General features: G+C 49.4%; 2 protein-coding genes across 5 annotated transcripts in view; both read right to left on the bottom strand.

The window, feature by feature from the left end:
• Positions 1-2,499: 2,499 nt before the first annotated feature.
• Positions 2,500-11,392, bottom strand: VPS33A (VPS33A core subunit of CORVET and HOPS complexes). The gene is given in 14 exon segments (XM_050318159.1): positions 2,500-3,944; positions 4,370-4,501; positions 4,504-4,537; positions 4,684-4,821; positions 5,212-5,349; positions 5,814-5,881; positions 6,067-6,193; positions 7,853-8,046; positions 8,786-8,960; positions 9,327-9,443; positions 10,216-10,405; positions 10,802-10,929; positions 11,003-11,068; positions 11,265-11,392. Coding segments are annotated over 14 exon segments (1,803 nt in total). The 5' UTR covers positions 11,367-11,392; the 3' UTR covers positions 2,500-3,750.
• A 749-nt stretch (positions 11,393-12,141) lies between these two features.
• Positions 12,142-22,773, bottom strand: part of CLIP1 (CAP-Gly domain containing linker protein 1) — a 57,831-nt gene continuing 47,199 nt past the window's right edge. For 2 of the 4 annotated variants that reach the window (XR_007629256.1, XR_007629257.1), the window contains 5 exons: positions 20,190-20,242; positions 15,423-15,540; positions 15,016-15,175; positions 14,065-14,881; positions 13,788-13,912 (listed from right to left, as the gene is read on the bottom strand). Coding sequence is in view for 2 of the 4 variants with exons in the window: in XM_050318154.1 (XP_050174111.1) it covers positions 12,899-13,121; positions 13,788-13,912; positions 14,065-14,070; positions 14,835-14,881; positions 15,016-15,175; positions 15,423-15,540; positions 18,119-18,139; positions 20,190-20,242 (753 nt within the window). In the remaining 2 variants the exon portion in view is untranslated. Of the gene's footprint in view, positions 13,122-13,787; positions 13,913-14,064; positions 14,882-14,989; positions 15,176-15,422; positions 15,541-18,118; positions 18,140-20,189; positions 20,243-22,773 lie in introns of those variants that run through there. The other 2 variants (XM_050318154.1, XM_050318156.1) reach the window with 2 other exon arrangements.

Here is a 22,773-nt window from a genome sequence, read left to right as displayed (position 1 = left end):
AGGCTTAAATACAAGTTTGAACAGGCAAATATTTATATCTCGTGTTAAAAATAACCTTTAAATGGGAGACATGGGGTAAAATGCTTTAGAATTCATCTTCTACCTTTATTTTAAAGTCATACTTGCACTTGCTTTGGAAGTGATTGCTTGATAGTTTAAAATTAAATCTAAACTCTTTCACAAAACTCGTCGGCTCCTTAAAGCTGTGAAGACCCACCTAAAAAATTCTATCATCTCCCCAAATTACATGTTCTTTTAAATTTTGATCACAGCTGTGCCTGATGAAAAATATCTACGCTCTTGGTCAAGCACATAAAGGGAGTTTAAAACAAGACTTTAGATAAAGCAAACCCAAAGGGATTATTTCTCTTCTAAGCTGTCTAAAGCCAGCCAGAGTAAACTGAATTCTCATCCTGCCACTTAGAATGTTTTTCAAGGAGGTTTTCTGATAGAGAGTTCACTTTTTGCTGTTGTTAAAGAGTTCAGTTGTTTTATTCTAAGCTCAGGCACATGTATATAGTATAGGAATCATTTCATTTTTAAACCCGCCGTGGTTTCCCGTTGTTCAAGGCGTTGAAGTTTTCTATCCACGGGCTTTACGGGATCCCCGGTTATCTGGAGATGATATACTGATAAAAAATGAGCTGCTTACCCGGGCTCTGGTGTGCCAAGGTCTTCTTTCTCTCTAGTTTTGTTCTGCAGCTGTCCCTTGGATTTCTGGCTTCCCGGGGGTTTGTGCCGTGGGCTGATCCCGCTGTGATCCGCTCTGGAGCCGGGAATAGCGGGGTGTGTGTGCAGGACTAGGTGTGGTCAGGGCAGTTATGATACGACACAGCGCGTCGTGCTGGGAGCAGCCAAACAGCTCCCCTTCCCCAGGGGCTGCTGCCAACAGCATTGCCTGGCTTTAAGCACCAGGGCTTGGTGTTACCAGGTCAAAACCTGCGTTGGTTTAGTTGTGGGGTTTTTATCACCAGCAAAAAGGTGTCATCTGACACTTTTCTGCTCTGTTATCTGGGAGGCTACTGTGCCTCTTGCTCAGTTCCCTGAGAGCCTTGTGCTCTGTGGGCCACTCGGGGAGGAGGAGGAGGAGGAGGATGCTCACACACAGCTGGGGCTGGTCCCAAGGGTGGGACTGTGCAGGCTGGCTCTGGCTCTTTTACCAAAAGATTGGGCTGAGGGCAGCCTAATGCCTGCACTGTCACCAGGTCACTGCTCTGCTGTCCCTTGCCCTCCCAGGGTGCCACCCTGACCTTTCAGAGCACGAGCACTGCAGCCCCTTTGCAGTGAGGGGAGAAGGGAGCCAGGATATATGTTGATTTTTAGCAAAACTGCTTTCTGATACTGCTGGATGAAAAGTGAAAGTCTTTGGGGGTAGAGGTTGGGTAATGCGTTTATTTTTTTTTTGCTTGTAATGCAGAGAGCAGAGAGAAGGAAGATCATGTTCTGCAGATCAAATCTCTTGCCTACAAATATATTATGATGTAGAAAATGGTCCCTTAATTTAATTAGGCTCCCTTGTTATCAAATTATTATCCACATGGTCAGCAGGGCCTTGGACAGAAGCAGAACATAATCAGCTGCTCAGGAAGCCTGTTAAGCAGTAATTGCTCCTCCAGGGAATTATCAATGTCAGGATGGCTTTTGTTTTTTGTTGTTGTTGTTGAATAGTTCCAGGAAGAGACTTTCTCTACGTGGAGTGGCCACACAGCTCAGTGCTGGGGCAGGTCTGCAAAAAACCAGGCAGCAGCTGGTGATAAATGAAGAGTTTACCAAGTGTCTGGGGTTTTGCCTCTAGAGTTACTAACAAACAAACATGTTTTGCTGGTCCAGGTGGAAGGTTAAGTCAGCTGGGGAAGTGGGACTTTGCATGGTTTCCTTTATTCACCTGTGGTGCAGCTTTTACACAGCATGACCTTAGTTCACAGACCAGCCTGATCAGGGCTAGACATTTCCCCAGGATTGCTTCACTTTTTAAGATTTAAAAACAAATAAAATAAAATAAAACCCCCTGGAAATTTGGATAGTACAAAGACCCCCCAGGCCTGGCCAAGGACACTGTAAGGACTGCACTGAGTCACATTGTTTCTTGTTTTCTTCTGCACAGTAACATCTAATTTTTGATCCAAAGCTCATTCAATTTTCTTTTTAAATACTCTGAAATCAGCTACTCTAAATGGAACTGCAGAAATAATTCAGAGCAAGGCAATCCACACTTTGTCCTTGCACCACTGTCAAAGTTGAATAAGTTTTTTTTGCTTTTTTTTTTTAATCTGCATGTTCCCTACCCATGTCCAGTAAAAAGTCTCCCAAGACTGAAATTATATTTTTCTTTAAAAGTCAAGAAATGTAGTATTTTAGGTGGCAAAACAGAATGAAATTTTGAATGAGTGTAAAGAAAAAAACATTCACATATTAAAAAAAAATTGTTTTAAGTAATTCAGGTAATTTAATTTAATTTAATTTAAATAATTCAAGGAAGGGGCAGAAGAACACAGCTACCACAGTGCAGGGTTTTGCTTTATTTATTTTCATATTCCAGAGAGTGTAAACACTTCCAAAGAAAGATCAAACACCTCTTTATTTTATTCTAATAACTAGGGTTAAGCAGACAGAGGGGGCCCATTAAGGGCCTTCATTTGGCAGAACTCAGAAAAATAAAACAACAGGCCAAAACTCACAGTCACAACTGTGACAACTGGGAAAAATGAAAGGGTTTATTGGGCCATATTATGCAGGATAAGTAAAAGCAGAAATGCTTGGTAAGAAAGTGATTTAAGCTGTGGTTTGTTTTTTGGTTGTTGTTGTCTTTAACTAATTAGGATTCCCCAGTGGGGGCTGTTAAAGCCTGTGGGTACAGTGACTGTGCCCACCAGGCACCAACACCACCCCTGCCCTCCTTCCCAGCCTCTGGAAGATTCCTCTTGCACACACCGGCTCAGCAACACCAAGGGCCCAGCCACTGAGCCCGTGGAAAATTCCATTTTATAAGTTTGAGCTCTACAACACCTTGTGACAGCGAGGACCAGTTTAGAACCTCAGTAGGGGGTGAAAAACGTGTCTGTTTTAGACCCGCTGTTTACTGGGCCCCTGTTGTTGCTGGTTTTGGCCCCAGTCCCACCCTGGGGAGTGTTTGTGTGTCTTCAACCATCAGCTCCTGCCACGCTGATGTAATTCATACCCTGGAGTAGCTTTCCACAGTCAGGTGGGAGTACCTGGGACAAACAGGCCACCTCACAACGATCCCTTCAAGGAGCAAGTGAAGTGAAAGGCTCAAGGGTCAGAGGCACAGATCTCTGACAAACACAGCCAGTGCAGCCATGGAATGTACCAAACACCAGAGAGACAGACTGGGAATACTGCTATGAAATCAGGAACAGAAAACATGCTCCCTCCATCTCCCACCAAAACTAAACTGAAAGAAAAAAATGAGCAATTTGCCAAAGAGAAGGACCAGGGCACATCCCCACTCCCCCAGGGCTTTGCTGCCAGGCAGAGCACGAGCAGGGATTTCTCATCCTCTCCCATGGTTTATTCCATCCTTAGTGCCTCCCAGCACTGCTTGTCTAATAGGAAGTTCCACAAAGGGCTGGAACACAAGTGCAGAAGGGATGAAGGGTCACTGGATCATGAGCTGGTGTCAGGAGAGCTCCTTTCACTGCTGTGTTCCTCCAGTGTCCAAGCAGCAGTGCCAGGACCAGCCATGCCTGTGCCACACAACGCCTCTCGCTTCACTGTCTCTCACCACACACCCTAGAAAGGGGCAGGCTCCAGTTTCTCCATCAAGGATTTGATCCAGGTTGTTCCATTGATGAGTTTTGTAGTGGCAATGACGTACTCTGTGCCTCCATCTTCCATCTGGGACAGGAACCTGAGCGCGGCGATCTCGGCGTAGGTCACCCCTCCCAGGAAGAACACCAGAGTGACCCTGTTCTCCCCGTGCTGACCTGGGGAGCAGGGAAAGGGGCAGGCTGCCTTAGTTTGAGTTTTACAACTCCTGTGCATCAACTGTCAGTCAAACTCAAATGACTTCAAACTAATCTACAGAGAGCAGCTGAATTAGGGGGCAAATTTACCGGGTGAATCCAGACTCTGCTCCCGCTCTGGAGTCTGCCTGACCAGTTTTAATGCTGGGAAAGTGAAGCTGACATTCTCTGTAATGTAATTTTACGTACTAAAATCGCAGGTTGGAGTTTATTTTAGTACTCTGATGGGAAGTTCAAACAATTCATCAAAGGATGGTTAGTCAGGTCTAATACTGCAGTGGGACAGGGAGATGAGACACCGAGGCCCCTGATTTCAGTTGGCCTCGTTCCAGCCTAACAGAGACACATTTTCCTTTAAAACATGGGAAAAACAAGGCAAAACTTACGCTTTTTCTGAAGGCCAGTGGGTAACTGCTGCCTCTCCTCAAAATGGGGCCCTGGCAGCATCTTGAGCACCTCCTCGATGCTCCTCCAGCCCGGGCGGGCCAGGAGCTGTGCGAGGCGCACGCTCAGGGGGCGTAGCCGCTGTAGACATATGAGATGTCATTGGGGTTCTGCGGGACAGAGCACAGGGTGGGCAGCAGGTCAGAACCACCTCACGCTGCAGAGCAGGGCCACAGAAATAAATTACATGAAAGAAAAAAAGGGTTTTCCTTGCTGCACGTAGTTCTGTGGTTGTATGGAGCGCTCACAGTGTTACCTGTTCGTTAACATCGTCCATCCACAGGCGCAGCGTTTTCCTGATCGTGGGGTAGTTATTCCTGCCACCTGTCTGAGGTTTCAGCAGTCCAGCTTTTTCCAGGTTGTTTAAGGTCAATATATGTTCATAGCCATAAGTCTGCAATATGAAGAAGTCACCTGTAATACCACGTCAGTAACCCATGACCAGAGTGTTAAAAAAAGGTAGATATTGATTTAAAAAAGGTGTTTGTTTAAAAAAGCTTTTTGGTTAAGATCTCTCTAGAGTGTATCCCATTTAGAGTGTTTATAATGTGACAGCAAAAAGAGCAGTGATATAAACCTCTGTATCTAAATGTTTTAACACACACAAGCACCACCCCAGTCACTGCTGTCAGCCCGGATTGACTCCCTGTGTTCCCTCTGTGCACACTGGAAGTCAACACTATCCTGGTTTAAGATGTGTCTGCCTAGAATGCAAGAGTTGTAGAGCTGAGGATGTGATATGGATTTTCTCAGGAATTTATTGATCCAAAAGTTAGAGCCCAACCTGGAGAATCTCTCTCTTGTAATGGTCCAGAACCTTCTGCTTCAATCCACTGTTGCACACGGATTGCAAGCAAACCAGACGCAGGATCTTGATTAACGGATGTTTTTGAGCTATGCAGTCTTCAATATAATTGTTAACCTATTAAATAAAATACACAAACTGTTATTTAAAGAACTGTTGAAGTGCCCAGAAGACCTGGAAAGAAAGATCTAGTTTGCTTAGTGTCTCCAAAACAGCAAGAAAGAGGGTCCAGCTGTTCTCCAGATAGCTCAGGACCCTCTGCTAAACAGTGACCCAGGTTCCACCCAGGCTGTTCCTGAAGGATGGCAGCTCCACAGTCAGCAGCCAGACTTCGCCTGCTGCACTGAACAATTCTGATTAACCATCTCCAACGTTTCACTGACCCCTCACAGCACACAGTGCCCCTGCCCAGGTCAGACCCCCCGGCTGTGCAGCTGCATCCCAGGCAGGGACAGCTAATTCAGTGAGGCACGTCACCAGACATCATCTGCATCAGATATTTCCTCTCTCAAAAAAACCCAAAGGGGAAAAAACCCGTTTTTTGAAGATGTAAGAGTCACTAATTGTCATTATCTACTTACCTTGTCTGTGTCTATTCCAGACATGAACTCTTGCTCCACTGTTAAATTATCGAAGAAATCTTCAGATGCTTCGGGAAGAGAATGAAAATCAACCCAACAGCAACAGACAGCTTATTTTCTACTCTGACCCTTTCAGCAGAAATGCACCGGATGGAGCAAAGCCAGTTTTTGCCAGGCTGAGCGATGCCCACCCAGTCACCTGCCCTCTGGCTGTATTTAAAGCAGCCCAAGGGACTGCTGAGCACATACTCACTGGTGATGTCCTTGATGAGCTCTGCGATGGAGGTGTGGTTGGCCAGCGAGCTCCTGGCCGCCTGCATGTGGGGCAGCTGCGACACAAACTGCTTGATCTCCCCCACCGTCTTGGCGTGGTGCCTCTCCTGGAGAAACCCACGCTGAGGTTAGGCCTTGTGCACAGCAGGAACACTGATTAGGTCAGTTTATCATGGAAAGCTCTTTTACTGTACTCACTGCACCTGCAGGAGTTAGAGATACGTGGCCTTTTAGACCAAAGGCTTTAAGTGCTTTCACTAAAGTCACAGCACTACCTGTAACAGCACCTGGATCATTGGAAGAGGCAGGACGATACAACAGCATCATCAGACTGGTTATCTTCCATCATACCAGTGTTGCCAACTGCTTTATCCACCTTTGTCTGACTCCAGCCATCACTATTTGCTCTCCTCCATTTCCCTACCAGGGAAAACTGCCTTTTTCACATGAAAAGGAATTACTTTGCTGGCTGCCAGGAGACCTGGAGCTCTGGGCCAATGCTGTCAGAGCTGGGGGACATTTCTCCTGGGAGCAGGAGTGAAAGGTGCTGGGAGCTGGGCTGGCAGGCTCTGCTGTTCCCTGGACCTGGCTGCAACGTCCCAGGCTCTGAGCCAGGATGTGCTGGAGCCCCTGCAGAGTTCAGCTCTCAGAGCAGTCCAGAGGTCTGCACTGCACTTGGGCCACTTGCCTCTTACTGCAACTTGGAATAAAAATAATACTAATTTGACTCCTATGTGAAGGATTTAAATGGGCAAGTGCAGGCAGGACAGTGATAATGATGGAGCCTGCAATTTAAGAAGTCCTCTGCTGCCAATATGCTGCTGTTTCATTATCACCTATTACCACTGACAATTTGTTAAAATTCTCTTTTTTTTAACAGCCAGTAGGAATAATCCATCTTTAGCTCCTCCAGCACTGGCACTGCAGAAGCAAACATGTATTAAGAGACAAGGCTGAGCACTCAGTATTTCAGTTAAGGTACCTCATCTTAGATGTGGCAGAGGTGAAAGGATTAAAAAAACATAAAGAAAATATAATCAAAGAGTGTAATGAGTTCTCTTGAGAATCCCCATGAAGATTGAAAACCGAGATATGGGGTCTCAGTTTCTTTATGAATCATCAACAGGATGTTTTCAAACAAAACCTCAAACACGCCCCACACGACTTTCCAGCTCTGTCTAAGGTGACACATGAGCATGAATAAAAACTTCTGCAAGGCAACTGTATTTTCCATATTCCTATTGTTTTTTATGCCAGCCATAACAAGCTGTTCTGGAGTTTTATTGCTTAAAGCCTTTTCTCTGCATCCTCAGTGAATAGAAAAGGACCTTTCAGTGAACAGGTACCAAGAGCAGCAAAGTGGAATTGAACAGCACCCTAAAACTGAACTTTGGCCTCTTGCAGAGGGAAGCAGCACCTGACTGTCCTGCAGACTGAGGGAAGCAGTTCCTGTTTTGGGAACTATGGGCTCACGTGGCAGGAGCTCTGAGGAGAAGGAAAGCCCAAGACCAGATGTGTGGGGAGAAGAGAAGGATCCACACTACTGCAGGACTCTTCAAAGGAGATTTGACCAACACCTCCCAGTCCAAGTGGAGCTGATCTCACCCCAGGGCAGGGGAACAGGCTAGAGGGGCTTCTCAAGACTGTTTTTTCTCTGGTTGGGGCAATACTCTTTGGCAGCAGCTCCAGCTGCCAGTCACTGCCCTGCTGAGGGCAGACTGTGACTTAGCTGGTGACAAGTACACACTGCTGCATTCAGACCTCACCTCAAAGGCTGCTGAGATGATCTTGGCTTTCTTGCTGAGCACTGACCCCACAGCATTGAAGTTCTTGTCGCGGATCTCTGCGTACAGCTCCTCTGCAGAGTTCAGCTGCAGCTTCTTGGGCTCCGTGGGGAGATCCTTCCCGCCCTCACCCTGCTTCTTCGGGGCAAACTTCTCAGGAGGGAGTTTCACATAAGCTGCCAAATGCAGAGAAATGACCCTTGTAAGGACTGGAACTTCACCACCAGAAGTAACGATTAGCAGGCTGTGGGAACACGTCCCCTGGGCTGGAAACAGCTCTGAGCAGCAGGGCAAATACAAACACTCAGACCCTTCAGTGCTTGGGTGTTCATTAAGGAGAGTCTCACTGCACTCACACAGGGACCTACACAAACACACGTGATCAGAACCCAAGTGCCAGCTGCCCTGCTTTCAGAGAGGCTTGGATGAGCCCTGCAGCCAGTCCAGGCCAGCAGGAGGAATTACAGCCCGTAAATGTCTCTCTGGAGTTTTCTTACTACCTCCTGAAGAGGAGGAGTACACTCTGAATGGCCACCAAAAACTGTCCCTGTCCCCTCAGTGTGACACATGACCCAGCCAGGCTGCAGGGTGAAGGCACACACTACTTCTACTTGTGCACCATGTGTTCTGTGTCTGCACCCAGCCAGCATCCAAAATGTGCCCATTCAATAACCACACACTGCTCAGCTCCCCTTCCCAGGCAAAAAGAGCCAGAGTGGATCTTGATGGGCTCCAGCCTGGGACTGAACCAACCCTGCACTCCCTTCAGCTGAGCTGCTCCCACCCCACAGCCATTTGGCGAGGCAGAAACCACTGTGACACACTGTGACTGGCTCCAGCGCAGGGAAAACTCCCCCAGGACACGGGAAACTTCCCCCAGGGCCCAGGAAAGCCCCCCTTCCCCCCAAAACTCACTGTTCTGGATGCCATAGATCTCATCTATCAGCCCCTCGTACGTCAGCTGCGTGGCCAGCGGCGTCAGCAGGTCGACGTTGCGGTCCAGCAACAAGAGGGTATCAAAGACAGGAAATATGGAATTCTGGCTCCCAGGGAACTCCCGCTTCATCCTGATCATCATGTTGGCCACGTGCTGAAAGGAAGGCACATCAGCCTGGTTACAGTCCAGGCCGCAGCAGATGGATTTGAGCTCTGAGCCCTACAAGCACACGCTCGTGCAAGCGTGGGCACAGCCCTGGGTAAAAAGGAAGAGAATGGCTGGAGGTTCAGACTGGCTGATGGACAGGGCAGGATGAGACAGAGAAAATAAAGTCCTTCTCTGCTGCTCTCTGCAGCCTGGCCAGACATCAACTGGCCACAGCACTGCCCTCACCTCAAGCTGCTCCCTCACCACAAAAAGGTACCAATTAAACCACAGGTTGATCAGAGAGAAGGAAAAGGACAAGTGAGTGTCATGGCTGGATTAAAAAAAGAACAAGATGCATTTTCTCATCCTCACCCGAGCACAGTCGCCCTTCCCAAAAATCTGCGGGATGGTTCCGTAGAGAGCCTGCAGTGTCATCAGCCCCTTTGCTGCATGGTACAGACTGGTCTGGTCACTCTCCAGGTAACATTCCTAAAGAACAAGAAAGATTCTTTTAGGAGGTGTTGATCCAACGCAGCTGCTTCCACAGCAGAGTGAGGTTCATGTGAACAGTTCAGACGAGACATAGGCTGGGACAAAACTATGGCTGGTGGCAAATATGGACCTCATTATTTGTGCCATCACTACAGCAAATCATTTGACCAGACCAGACACTACAGCATTTCTGAACTCCACACACAAACCCAGTTTGATGGAGCAAGAGAGCCAGGACACGAGTGCAAGGAGCCTCTGCTGCTAATTAGGCCAATCTGAGCACCCAACACCTCATGGCAGCTGCAAGCCCTGACATGGCCTCTGGGCTACACTTCATGTGGCAGAGAGGGCCGAAGAAACTCCCAGACCATCCTGTCTCCAGATGTAGCACTCTGGGAACACAGGACACACAGCTGGGATGTGCCAGCTGTTAGTGCTCAGTGCAGGATGAACCTTCACATGAAGCCCTGACTGTGCAGCGACACAAACCGTGCTGGCTCCTCCAAGCCTCAGGAATGCCCCATCTGTGGTAACAACAGCAGCAGGTAAAGCTGGAGGGACTGGGTGCAACTCCATGTAGTGACTGTTCCTTCAGTGTGTGAAAACACACAGAGAAGTTCAGGCTCAGTTCAGGCCTCAGGATCAAGCCCCATTTGCTCTGCAAGGCCTTTCCGTGCTGTGCAGGGCCCCCATGAACCCTCTGAGAGCTTCTGCACTGACACCAATGACCAACCCAAAACCACAGAGGGTTTTCCCTCCAAATGCTCACCTTGAAGGCGCTCTCGGACTCCATGGAGAGCAGGTCCCCGTCGAAGGGGATGAGGTCCAGGCTGTACTGCTCGCGGTGGATGAAGGAGCCCAGCACGCCCTGCTCCTTCAGCCACTGCTCGCACAGGAGGCTGCGGCGCGGCACGAACAGGATGTGGAAATCCCTCTGGGGAGAGCGGCCTCTGTCCTCCCTGGAAGAGCCACAGCAGGAGCACTGCACTGAGTTATTATTGCCAGCTCCCAGCTTTGCATGTGTCCAGGAGGCACAACCCAGCCGTGTGCAGGCACAAGTCTGGCACCAGGGCAAGGGGACTTTGTTGTCCTGCAGTTCCTAAAAGGAGCATCCATCATTCCAGCTAATTTTACAAGGAACATATATCCTCATAAGGAGGAACAGATCCTCTGCATGGCAGCCAAAGGGAAGCCCCTCTCTCTCCCCAGCGTGTCTTGCACCCCACTCAAGCCCCGAGGGGCTGTGCTGCAGTTTGGTGTCTGCACGGGATTCCTCAATCCCTGCCCAGCTGGAACAAACCACACGGTGGTTCAGAGCACACCTGTCCCACGGCCCCATCCCCTGCCCGCGGTACCTGAGCACGTTGTCGGTGATGATGTCCATCAGCTCCAGCTTGGGCCTGACGAAGAAGATGATGTTCTTGACGTCGGCCGGGGGCAGCCGGCCCGGCTTGAGCGTGAACATCTTCTCCACCTCATGCTCCTGTGCGGGGGCAGGAGCGTCACCCGAGAGCGGGGCAGGGCTGGGAGCCTCCCCCGCCCCGCCCGGCGCTTACCTTGAGCAGCGAGTACTGCGCGATCAGCCCGAAGGGCCCGGTCAGGTACTCGTCCCACACGATGGCCTGGGGAGGGGACAGCGGGGTCAGCCGGGGACAGCGGGGGCCGCGACCCATCCCCATCCCGGACCCATCCCCATCCCATCCCCATCCCGGCCCCGCGCTCCCACCTTGGACCCCGAGATCCCCCCTCCCACCCCGCTCTCCCCTCGGCCCCCGGGCTCCCACCTTCGGTCTCGCTCCCCCCTCCGCCGGTCCCCACCTTGGAGCCCGCGCACTTGTCGAGGAACTCGCGGAGCTCTCGCCGCCCCGCCTCTCTCAGCGCCGTCAGGTTCACCCTGCCCGAGCTCAGGTGCGCCGCCATGGCCGCCCCGCCCGCCCCACGCGTGACCGCGGGGCGGGGCCGCGCAGCCGCATCGGGGCCGGCCCCGCCCGCCGCCGTGAGGGGAGGGAGCGGGAGCGCCCCGCGTGTTAACTTATGGTGGTTTGTGTCGGGCCCGTGTCAGCAATAGTGCCACATCAGGGCCAGGGACGGGATTCTCCCGCTGTGCTCGGCACTGGAGAGGCCACACCTCGAGTGCTGTGTCTGCTTCTGGGGCCCTCCACGCAAGACAGACCCTGAGGGGCTGGAGCGAGTCCAGAGCAGGGAACGGGGCTGGGGAAGGGTCTGGGGCAGCACGAGCAGCTGAGGGAGCCGGGGGGGCTCAGCCTGGAGAAAAGGAGGCTCAGGGGGGACCTTCTCGCTCTCTGCAACTCCCTGACAGGAGGGGGGAGCCGAGGGGGGCCAGGCTCTGCTCCCAGGGACACAAGGGACACAAGGGACGGATGAGAGAAAATAGTCTTAAACTGCACCAGGGCAGGATTACTTTGCACAAGAGGAAGAATTTCTTTACAGAAAGGGTGATCAAGTATTGGAAGGCGATGCCCAGGGAGGTGGTGGAGTCACCATTCCTGGAGGTTTTTAAGGAAAGGCTGGATGTGGCACTCGGTGCTCTGGCCTGGGTGACAAGGTGGGAATCGGGCACAGGTTGGACTTGATGATCTTGGAGCTCTTTCCCAACCTGATTCTGTGATTTACGGTGCACACAGAACCCCTTAACACTCCAAACAGAACAGAAAGGTAGGAAAGAAAACACACCTTTTTTTTTTCCAAAATATAACTTTATTATATATATATGCATATATACACACACACCACACACTCACTATATAGAAGCTGAAAGAATGCAAACCAGGGATGTCCCACAAACTGTTTCAGATGTGCACAGCATACGGGTTTCCAAAAACCCCCAGCAGCTCCGTTCCTGCCTTACCTGCACCGGGTTTCCACGTTTCACACCAAACCACAACCCAGAGCTCACGGCACTGAGCAACATCGCAGTCAAAGGAGTAAAGGAAAATAAAGATGAAATATTTCTCAACTCAGTCCAGTGTCAAAAAAAAAAAAAAAAAAAAAGCTTAAAAATCTAAATGTACAAATTCAGCCTTAAAATGGTTTAGTGCAAATATGAAAATTAACAGCATATTTTTAAGGTATTTAAATAAGCTTTAATATAACTCTAGTGCTTCATTCCTATACACGTTTTCCCATCAACAGATGCGACAGCACGGGGGCATTTCCTGTTAAGGGCGGGACAAACCCAGAACCTGGGAAAAAACAGCATAAAGTCACTTGTTAAATCTTTTATTTACCTTCCACTGAAGTTTGTTAAAAAGGGACAGGGGTTATTTATTAGTGGAGGAGCAAAATATTTATCCATTCGCTGCCTGTGGAGCGGACGGGCAGGGGGAGCGGGAGGGGCAGAACCGCTGTCCCTTTCCCTGACATTCAGCACACGCAGCTGCTGGTGGTTGGAAAGGTCCGTGGGGGGCACAGGGCCGGGCCCTCCCCTGCCATCAGAAGGTCTCGTCGTCGTTGCACTCGGCCGTCCAGTGCCCGAACACCTCGCAGGTGTCGCAGTAGGGCCGCTCCTCCCGCCGGCTGCCGTGGTGAGCCGAGTGCGGCGGCTCCTCCAGCGCCTGCGCCTGCGTCGGACAGTCCTCGGTGTCGTGCAGGTCGAAGCAGCCGCAGATGTCGCAGAACAGGCGCGGTTTCTTCTTGGACAGGCTCTCCTCCTCACTGCAAGGGCAGCACAGGTCAGGGGACACGGTTCCTTCACACAGGAGCGAGGCCTGTGGCCCTGCCCTGCACTGTGAGCTCCTGTGATTACTCAGACTGAGGAACAGCCACAGAGCTCAACAAACAGCAGTCCAAACCCCTCCTGAAGATCTCAGCTCCTCCACCACCCTGCAGTGCCCCACAGTCCCCTACACTGCAATATTTACTAAACAACCCATTGTTTGTGCAAGGGTTTGCACAAATATAGATATTTAAAGGAAACACATGTAAACTAGTTTCTCTTTTCCCTGGAGCAATCTCAAGTCACAATGTATCAAATACCTTTAGTTCTGTTTCTCTGGACTATTCTATTTAGTTCTATTTCTCTCCCCATCCCAACACAGCTACGGTCCCTGGAGAGCAAAGACCCTTCCCCTGCACTTGGGAAGGGCAGATCCACCAAGCCTGACAACAAACATGTCACAGTGAGTGAGTGATCCATAACTACAGAGAATCACCTGCACCACCAGGAACACCCCAGTGTAAAAAGAAGGCTGGATTCAACCACTGAACTCCAGAGAAATCTCTGTCTGTCCCTCCTCATGGCTCAGATCAGGCTGGTGCATCGTGCAGCTCCCGACCCACTGCTCCCAAAACACGAGCCCGGGTTTCCTCTGGGATTTATACCTGTCATAGTTATTTATCTCCTCATCGTTGCCATTGAGGGCGGCTTCACACATTCTTTGTATCTTCAAGTTCAGTTCCTCGTTTCTCCTCTGTAGATCCACTATCACTGAATTGAGGAAGTCGATCTGGGAGAGCCAAGGACAAGGACAGTCAGAGGAGCAGGGGGATGGCACCTCCCCCAGCCCCAGCCCAGAGCTCAGCACTGTTGAATGTAACCAAGGAGCACTTGGCAAATCAACAGTGAGCGAAATAAAGGAAGACAAGGAGTGGAACCAACCTCGCCCTGGTGCAAGGAAGGGTTGCCATCAGCAGGGGAATTCAGGGAGGCAGAAAACCAGAAAAACAGTGGTGGTTAGTGCATGTTCACGACACCTCCTGTCACTGCACAGCTAGGAAGGACATTTAATCACTGGCACTGACACTGGTGATCTAACATAACAAGCAGAAGGTGATTCTATTCTAACCATCTTTCCTAGGCATTTGTTGGCATGGGCCCCTGTGATACAGCAGCACTTCACGTGGTCACTGTGACTGTCACACTGAATCACATTTCTCCTGCTCCCAGCACGTGCCAACTGAGCATCTTCCCTCTCCATTGCAGCCAACCCGCATTCTGAGTCAAACTCTGCAGTTGGGAACAAGCCAAGGCCAACGTTTTCAACTGCAGCAGCTTAGAAGGAGCTCAGGAAGCCCATTTCTCCAATTTGGCAAGCACCAGATTCAGGTGGCCCACGCCTTTCCCTCATTCACATCCAAGAAACCCTTGGAAAGAAGGCCAGGGAGCAGTGAGTGTGCTCTGCTGGGCTGTACCTCACTCACAGGTCACCCCTTGCCACCCTTGATTCCTTGCTTCCTCACATTCCCATAATCTGAACTGTTTCTCCAGTACCACTCATCCCTTCGTTCTTAATATTTACTGGCATTGCAGAAGCTGAAGGCTCATTAAAATCCTAACTGAGAAAACCTGATAGGAACTGTCTTTGGAAAAGTATTTCCCTCCCCTATGGCCCCACTGCTGCTTTAGCATCTCATGTCCACATCCAGTACCTGCTTCTCTCTTGCAATTTCCTCCTGAAGTAGATTTGCAGCGTCCCCTTAAAAGAGAAAAAAACCAAACCAGGTGTAATGGGACACAGGGGTGGCTCAGGCAGAGACTGACACGGTGTCCCAGTCTCTGGTCCCAACCTTCCAGCTGAAGGCACAGCCAGCGGGGCAGGCTTTGCTTTACCTGAGGAGCTCGTTACAGTTAAAGGCTGCTCGTTGTTTTCCTTGAGTTTTTGCTCCAAGTTCTTCACCTTTTCCTCAAGTTTCAGCTTGTCAGACTCCAGGGACTTCACCACCGACTGCAGGGTTTTTGCAGAGGCGTTTTCTCCGCGCAGCACCGTGATCTGCAGGGGTTAAGGGAGGGCTGGGGCCTTCCAGCACAAAGGCAGAGCACCAAGGCCACAGCCCTCACAGCCAGGGCTAAAGATTCCCAAAAACACGTGCCAGGAGTCACCCAACTCAGCACAGGGATCCAAAGGTTTAATGCTAAGGTTTAACTGTGCCACATGAAAGGAGAACAATCAGGCAGCACACAAAGCCCCTGCCTGGGACTCGATCAAAATTAGGAACCATTCGCTGTTCCCCATTTACCTCATGTCTGAGTTTTTCCAGTTCCTCATCCTTTTGTGTGATCAAGGCACTAGTTACATTGATGGATTTCTGCAAGGATGCTCTCTCTTCATCAATTTCTTTTTTTAAAGTCGATTCTCTAAAAGAAAACCAAATACAACCAGAAATCATCTAATGAATGGATAACTGTAGTGGCCTAAAGTGGTTTTATTTAATTCCAAGTACTAAACGAGTTGTGTTTAGTAAGAAGTGGTTCTTAAAAAAAGAAATTACAATTCTCTACTTGACTAAGGTTTTAAATATGTATAAACATTTCAGCTGTTACAACTGTGGAAACAAAGCAAAAACTTTACCTAGGTAGTACATGCCAGAATCTGCATAGCACCGTATCCATTTGAATTTAAAGGAGCAAGTTAACAGACTGGGGAGATACAGGATAAACAAACATGTTGCACAATGTTCCACAAAACCTGACTTGAGAGTTTTGTTACTTCTTGAAGATTATTAACAAGCAACAAAACAGGCATGCAAAGCTCATTGTACAAGTTGTCATGCAAAGCACGGATGAGGCTGGAAATATCAGCTGGTCCTCACTAATTTCAGTGACATCATCATTTCCTGCCCACTTAGAGAGTTTCTGGGCCTTTAACAACAACAGTTTCTGCATGGAACCATATGGGACTTGTCTTCCTTCGTGGGATAAGGGTTAAACAGAAATTTTCCAAAGCAAGCACAACCCCTTTCTGTGTACACCAACCTCTTCCATGGATCTAATCAAGTTCTGCCTAAAATTCCCGCCTCCAGGCACCACGGCTGTGACATCCCCACACTGGTGCAAGTGAGTCTTCCTGACACAATACAGTGGGTGAGTCATTGTCCTCTGATGGGAGGAGCATCGCTACCAAACTCCTTACAAGCTGAACGGTTTTGGTTCAAACAGCCCCCCCAAAGTTCCTTCAAACACTCAGTTTACTTTTCTCCAGGATAAACTTCCTTTCCAGCACAGCCAGCAGTGCCCCAGCCGGCTCTGTGAGCTCCTGCAGGGGCAGGGATCCCAAAGCACACTGCTCTCTCCAGGGATCAGGATCCTGAGGAGGATGCTCAGGGCACAGCTATCAACTTCAGATGGCCAAGTTTTCACCTCTACAATACCCACAGTTAGTGAGAGCCACGATACCCAGACATGGAACACAACAAATGTCCCCCACCCGAGGGAAAGGGGAACTCAACAACGAGAGCACAATCAACGCAATTCCTTCATTGTTCAGATTGTACTCGGAATGGAAGCAGCAAGTGGAGAATCTGGGGTTTAGAAAAGCTGAGGCAGCGACCAAGCAGGAACCAGAGGGTTGATTTGGTTCTGGTTGATTTGGTTTTGGTGCATTTTCCCAATGAGAGAATCAACAGAAGCAGAAACACAACAACTTGCAGACTGAGCAATCTCGCCTTCAAATCCAAGTTATCATCCCATTAATAAAACCCAACCGGGCACTGGCACAAAACAGATCCCCTTTGCCAAGCCTGAGTCAGCAAAGCACTAAAGCAGGACAGCCGTGTCCGTGTCCTTCAGCAGAATTCCAAACATGCTCCAGCCTAACCCCTGGTCTGCAGTGCTTTGCTGAGCTGGATCAAAGGCACGTGGTGCTGGGGGAAAGAATGTGCCACCAGTGCAAGGACTGCTGCTGACAGAGCAGAGCTGCCCTCTCCAAGCCACAGAGCTGCAAATCCAGGATTTACTGGGAAGTAAACTGGGAGTGCATCTGGGAAGCACATCTGGGAGTTGCTGCTCACAAGCTCTGCCATCCCCAAGACGTCTCCCGAGCTCCCCTGTGCTGAACACACAGCTGTGGGAGGGCAGATGGAAAGCCCAGTGACTCAGCTCCTGCTCAAGAGCTTGTGACTTAGCCAATGTTTCCACTTGGCCAGATCTTCGTGGACAGATCAGGACCAAACAGAAGCACAAATACGGTTCATTCACCACTTATCGGGCTTGGCTTCAGCACCACAGACTGAGGGGCTGAAAAAGGCAACAGTTGGGAAGGACAGAAAGAAGAGGTTTCCAAACTCAGCACAGTAGCCTCCAAAACACAAGGGGAGAGAAACAAGAGAAGAGAAGAGGAGAGAAAACAAGATGGGAAGAAGCTCCCTGTGCTGGAGCTTTGGTTTTTCCTTTCCCAGGACGCTGCTCCACTGCTCCAGGGGGGGACCCAAAAATGCTGGAGCTGGAGAAGCTCCAAGCAGAGCAGGTGCCTGGCACTGCTCACTGATCCAGGAGGGAGCATCATCCACTGCCAGCTCTCAGCTGGTGCTGGAAGTGCACGATGCTGGAAGCACCACGTGCACTGGGACTCACAGAGACAGTGACCATAAGGAGCAGATGCTGATGGGGAAATAACTGAGCTCACAAGGGAAACCTTGTGGAAACTTGATTTTATTAGAAAAAAAAAATGGATTTGGGGAACTTAAAACTTTTTTTCCTGCCAATTCCAGTCCAAACCATCCTCTTGCCAGCAGGGACGTAAAGAAAACCAATAAAAATGAGTTTTTCACTGCAGATGCCATTTTAAAACCGCACTTTTTTGAGGAGGTTAAAGCACGTTCTGAGCAGTGTGTGCAAGTCGTGGGGCAGAGGGTTTTGTTTTGTTTAAACATTAAAGAAGTCACCCAGATTCTTCCCTTACTACAAAAATAAGAAATTCTAAGAATGAAGCAAATACCTTAAAGTGCTACTGGGTAAGCTTTAAAAATGCAAGATAACAAGAACCACGTTAGAAACATGGAGTAGAAATGCAAAATACTGTAAGGAAGAACGAAATTTGCACCCAGGGGCTTTTTTGATTTGGTAAAAAATATATAGACTTTTTTTTTTATCATAATACATATATATATATATATATAGAGCTGAGTGTTTTACAGAACAAAAGCAAGACACCAAGGGACAAAGGCAGCCAAAATATGTACAACAACTTTACTTAAAAAAAAAAAATTATTTATTGTAACGTGGATAGACTTTCTTGAGTCTTACCATTAAAGACACACAGATATAGCAAGGGAAGCAAGGGCAGGAAAGGGAAGAGAGAGGAATGAGATGAGTATCGATAAATAGCGAAGCTCAAAGACAGTCAGACATCAACCCACAGTGAGCCCAAGAGCTGAGTAACACAGAACCCCCTCAGAGCCACAAACACCACACTCCTGTCACTCCCAGCTGGGCTGTTCCAGACAAGGAGATGCCAAAATAGGGGAAGAGAATTCCTGGGGGTGGAAGGAAGGTGAGGAAACCACCACTAGAGATTTGACCTGACTGGAACACAAAGATGGCTCTGGTTCACCTCAAAATCTTCAGACACAAGGAGGAAATTATCACTCCCCTTGCCACCAACTTCAGTGGAATTTGGGAATTTAGAGAGTTTTCCTATTCTTTTTATTTAATTAGCTCTTTATTCAGCCTTTTTTTGTGAGCAACTGATGCCATGTGCTGGCATGTTCTGACCCCCAGGGCCTGCACTTGGAGGCTGTTCCTGTTCCTGGTTTTTTTACCCTTTATTGCAGTTTATTCACCACTGCTGAGCCACGTCACAAACTTGGCCATCTCAGTGTAACCCACTGAAGGTAAAATTCACTCCAGTTATTTCATAAACTGTCTGGATTATTTCAGGCAGCTGAGTTAAAAAAGGAGAAGGAAGATCAGAGCCACAGACCTTCCTTTTTAGAACTTACTAAAGAGTTTGTCTTTTAAAATGTCCTCTGTGAAACAGAACTGCTGGGAAGCACTGAAGGATTCTTGGTCCCCCCCTTCATCTTCCCTTTCCTCAAGTAACTTCCAGCAGTTTCACTGCTCAGAACACACTTTAGAAGGTGGGGATGCAGCTCAGCAGGTCGGTGAAAGCTGGAGGGTCAGCTGTTCACTGGCCCCTCTGGGGTACAGCTGATCCAACTCTGACATTCCCTAGGGAAGCATCAGCTTGGGAAGCACCCCCTGTGCTGCTGTCCTTCAGGACAGGGGGAGAGACAACAGAGCACAACCCACCTCCCAGAGAACAACTGGGGAATAAAGAAGGGATGAGTGAGTAGCCAAGGATGTGCATAAATACTCAAGCACCACTCACTGTTCTGTGTTGTGGCCACTGCAAATCCAGGCAATGTAACAGTTGGTTTTTCCTGGAACACTGGAGGTGCCGTGGGGAGCCCTGCTGTTTTTAAGGATTTATGTAACTACTGCTGAAAAGCCCCCATTTTCCCCAGGCCATTGTGGCACTTGGCCCCTGCAGGGACAGTCAGTTTTGTGACTTGGGCCTGTTCCAGCTTCCAAAGGGATGCCCCAGTCAGCCAGGACAAACCTCCTGGGCTTTAACAGCAGTGCTGAATGAACTGCAATAACCCTGCCACAATGAGCTGCACAAACCCAGGAGAGCAGCCAGGCAGTGCTCAGTAACTGCTGCCTGTCCTCCTCCTTCCCTTTCCTTCCAACCAGCACCTCTGTATTTTGTCACTATTCCTTTAGAACTCGACGTGTCAGAGCTGGAAACAAGAGTTTATCACCCTGGGGGACAATCCAACAGTGCAGAGCAGACTGAAACCAAACACTGAACTGGGCACTGCAGGTCAAAACCGCCACAGTGGGGAGGTGTGGAACTAAAGGAGACACGGACAGTTCCATCCCTAACCCAACGTGTGTGACAACCTCAGCATTTCACCAGGACACCACAGAACAGAACAGCTCTTGGCTTTTGGGTTACATTTTCTGTGGGACTGTGTGCGAAACACACACCAGGAGGAACAACTTACCTCTTTTTCATCTCTAATAACTGGTTATTGAGTACTGATCTCTCCTCTTCCAGCTAAAACACAAGTACAAACAGACTCCAGTTACTACACCAAGGATGGTTTCCTTAGTACAATAAATCAGAGCAACATTATCATCATAAAACAAACACGGGAGAGGCTGCAGAGCCCAAAAATCCTCAGAGTAACAGATTTTCTACAGGCACAGACATGACACACAAACAGAAATTGTTCAGAGACCAAGAGTATCAGGTAGTGAGGGGCTAATACTGTTAAATAAAAATAATTAAATAAAGTATTTCCACGCCCTGTGCACAGAGCAGTGTGTGAGATCAGTGTTACAGGATATTTCCAGGCCCCACACACACCAAGGAGAACCTTCTGTGTGCCTGGTCAGTATTGGGGAATTCCTGGATTTGCTGTTGTCCTGACCTGGATAATTGTGCCCCCGATCTGTATTTGTTACTGCCCCCTTATTTTATTTACAGCTAAATTATTGATCCCCAGAGCTGTGGGTGTTTGTTACCACACCCTGGCCCTGTAACTCAGCAAGGCCACCCTTCAGCCCTCACAACCAGCAAGGCCTTCAGCTGAAAATACTCTTGCTGCAGAGGTTCCTGGGCTCCAAACTGCCCAGAAACACGGAGACAACTGAAGAAATGAAGTGCTTTCCAAGCCAAATAATTATTTTTCACCATCTCCTCCTTTCTTCTCACTCAGTGGCCAGAGTCAGCCCTGAGCACTGTCTGCAGCAGATGTCCCTGAGCCTTGACTTGAGAGCGGGCTCTGGTGGGATTTCAAAGCTTGCAGGGTTCATCCACGAGGTCAGCAGGACATCCATTTACAGTGGAAACCTCAGAGCCCAGACAACAGCTCCTGGTCCCTTCCTGAGGGGGTTCTTTCAGCACTGTGCACATACTCACATGGCAGGCACAGAAAGTGTTAAATGAGTTCCCACGAGCAGGCGGGTTTGTCTCCAGCCTCCAGCTCTCAGCTAAATGCAGCTCTCGAGAGAAAGCCTCTCCTCCACATTTTCTGACAATTTACCTTCTCCCCTCCTGCGCTGCAGAGCTCTTAAACCTTCAGCTTTGAGATGGACCTGGAGCATTTTGCTGGGTGTAATCACCCGACTTTAGTGATGTGAGACAGAATTACCAGAAGGGTGTCGAGAGACTTAATAGAAAAAAATCTTAAAGCAGTTAATTTGGGCAGTTGTGCAGTTTCACACCCCCTGGCTGAGTGGAGGCACAAGTCTTGAGCAGCTCTGTGGGAGAAGGAACTCCCTGTCTGTCTCCAGCCTTTCCCAGGATCTGCTCCCTGGCTCGTCCCCTCAGAGCAGACTCTGCACACCGGCCATAAAACATGGATATTTCTACACTTCCTCCCATGAACTTCAAATGCCTGGGCAGGTCTGAGGCTCCCAAAATGCCACAACAAACAATCTGAAGCCAGCAAAGTTCCCTGAGCTCAGTATCTGCCTGAATGCGAATCTCTGACTAATTACAATCAGCTAATTATTTATGGATCAATACAGAAAAGCTTCTTCGGTGGGAGCCACTTTAACCTTTCGATGTGCAGATAAATCATTCATGCCACAGGACTCATTAATTTTGCACAGTGTGTCTCATGCAGCCACCCATTCCCTAACCCAGCTGACAACGCACTTGCCAGAATTTATGTGGTTTCCATAGCGACAGCTCAAAATTCCCAAACCCATGGTTGGCCCTTCCTGATGAATTTTACAGGCACCTGCACAGCCTGAGCTCTGCTGGCTTCTGCCTCCTCCTCACTGCCCTCACTTCGGGCCATCCTGCTGTGTCAAACCCTTCCCTGGCACGTGGCCACTCCTCCTCCAAATCCCATTTTTCATGGGAATATTTTTCCTGCTCCCCACAGCCAGCCTGAACCCAGGGAGCCCAGAGCCTGTGCCTGAGCACGGTGACAGGAGGGGTCGGGATACCTGGGCCACCAAAGGCTTCTCCCAGGCTTTGGGGGGGCCCTGCTGTTCACCAGACCTGAAGGCACCACAGCCCAAATGGCACATCTAGGAAATGCAACAGGCAGCATTCCCATGATCCCAAGATTCAGATCACAGCTTCCTCACAGGTGAAGGCAAAGAAACTGTGTCTCCAAGCTCCAGCAGATCTTGGAGCCGTCTCCTCCCAGGCAGAGCAGGCTGTGGGGCAACTGGACCGACACTATCCCAGCTCTGCAAGGCAATGGATTCATCCCTGTGCTTCCCAGATTCCAGCTGTCTGTCCTGGCAGTGAGAGCAGGGCCCTGCTGACACATCCCCAGGCAGCAGGATGCACACACAGGATGCTGGAGCTCAGGAAAGCCGGGAGGCCCCGGACTGAGCTGCCAGCCCAGGGCTTTTTTTTTGGGGGGGGGGGTCCCTTCCCTCAGGGCTTTCTGTGTGTCCAAATGCTCCAAGATGTGACCGGTGCTGCCGAGTTACAACTCTCCCTGAAAATACCAGGTGGCCTCAAAGATCCTGAAATAATTTAGGAAAGCCTGTGGGAGTGGGGAGCAGCTCCCACGGGCTGTTTAGGACGTTCTCTCAGCACCCCAGTACTCAGATGCAGAA

This window comes from Myiozetetes cayanensis, unplaced genomic scaffold (genome assembly GCF_022539395.1).
Source record: "Myiozetetes cayanensis isolate MyiCay16 unplaced genomic scaffold, myiCay2020 scf21, whole genome shotgun sequence".
Classification (NCBI taxonomy): Eukaryota; Metazoa; Chordata; class Aves; order Passeriformes; family Tyrannidae; genus Myiozetetes; species Myiozetetes cayanensis.
This window is presented reverse-complemented; position numbering and strand designations above follow the sequence as displayed.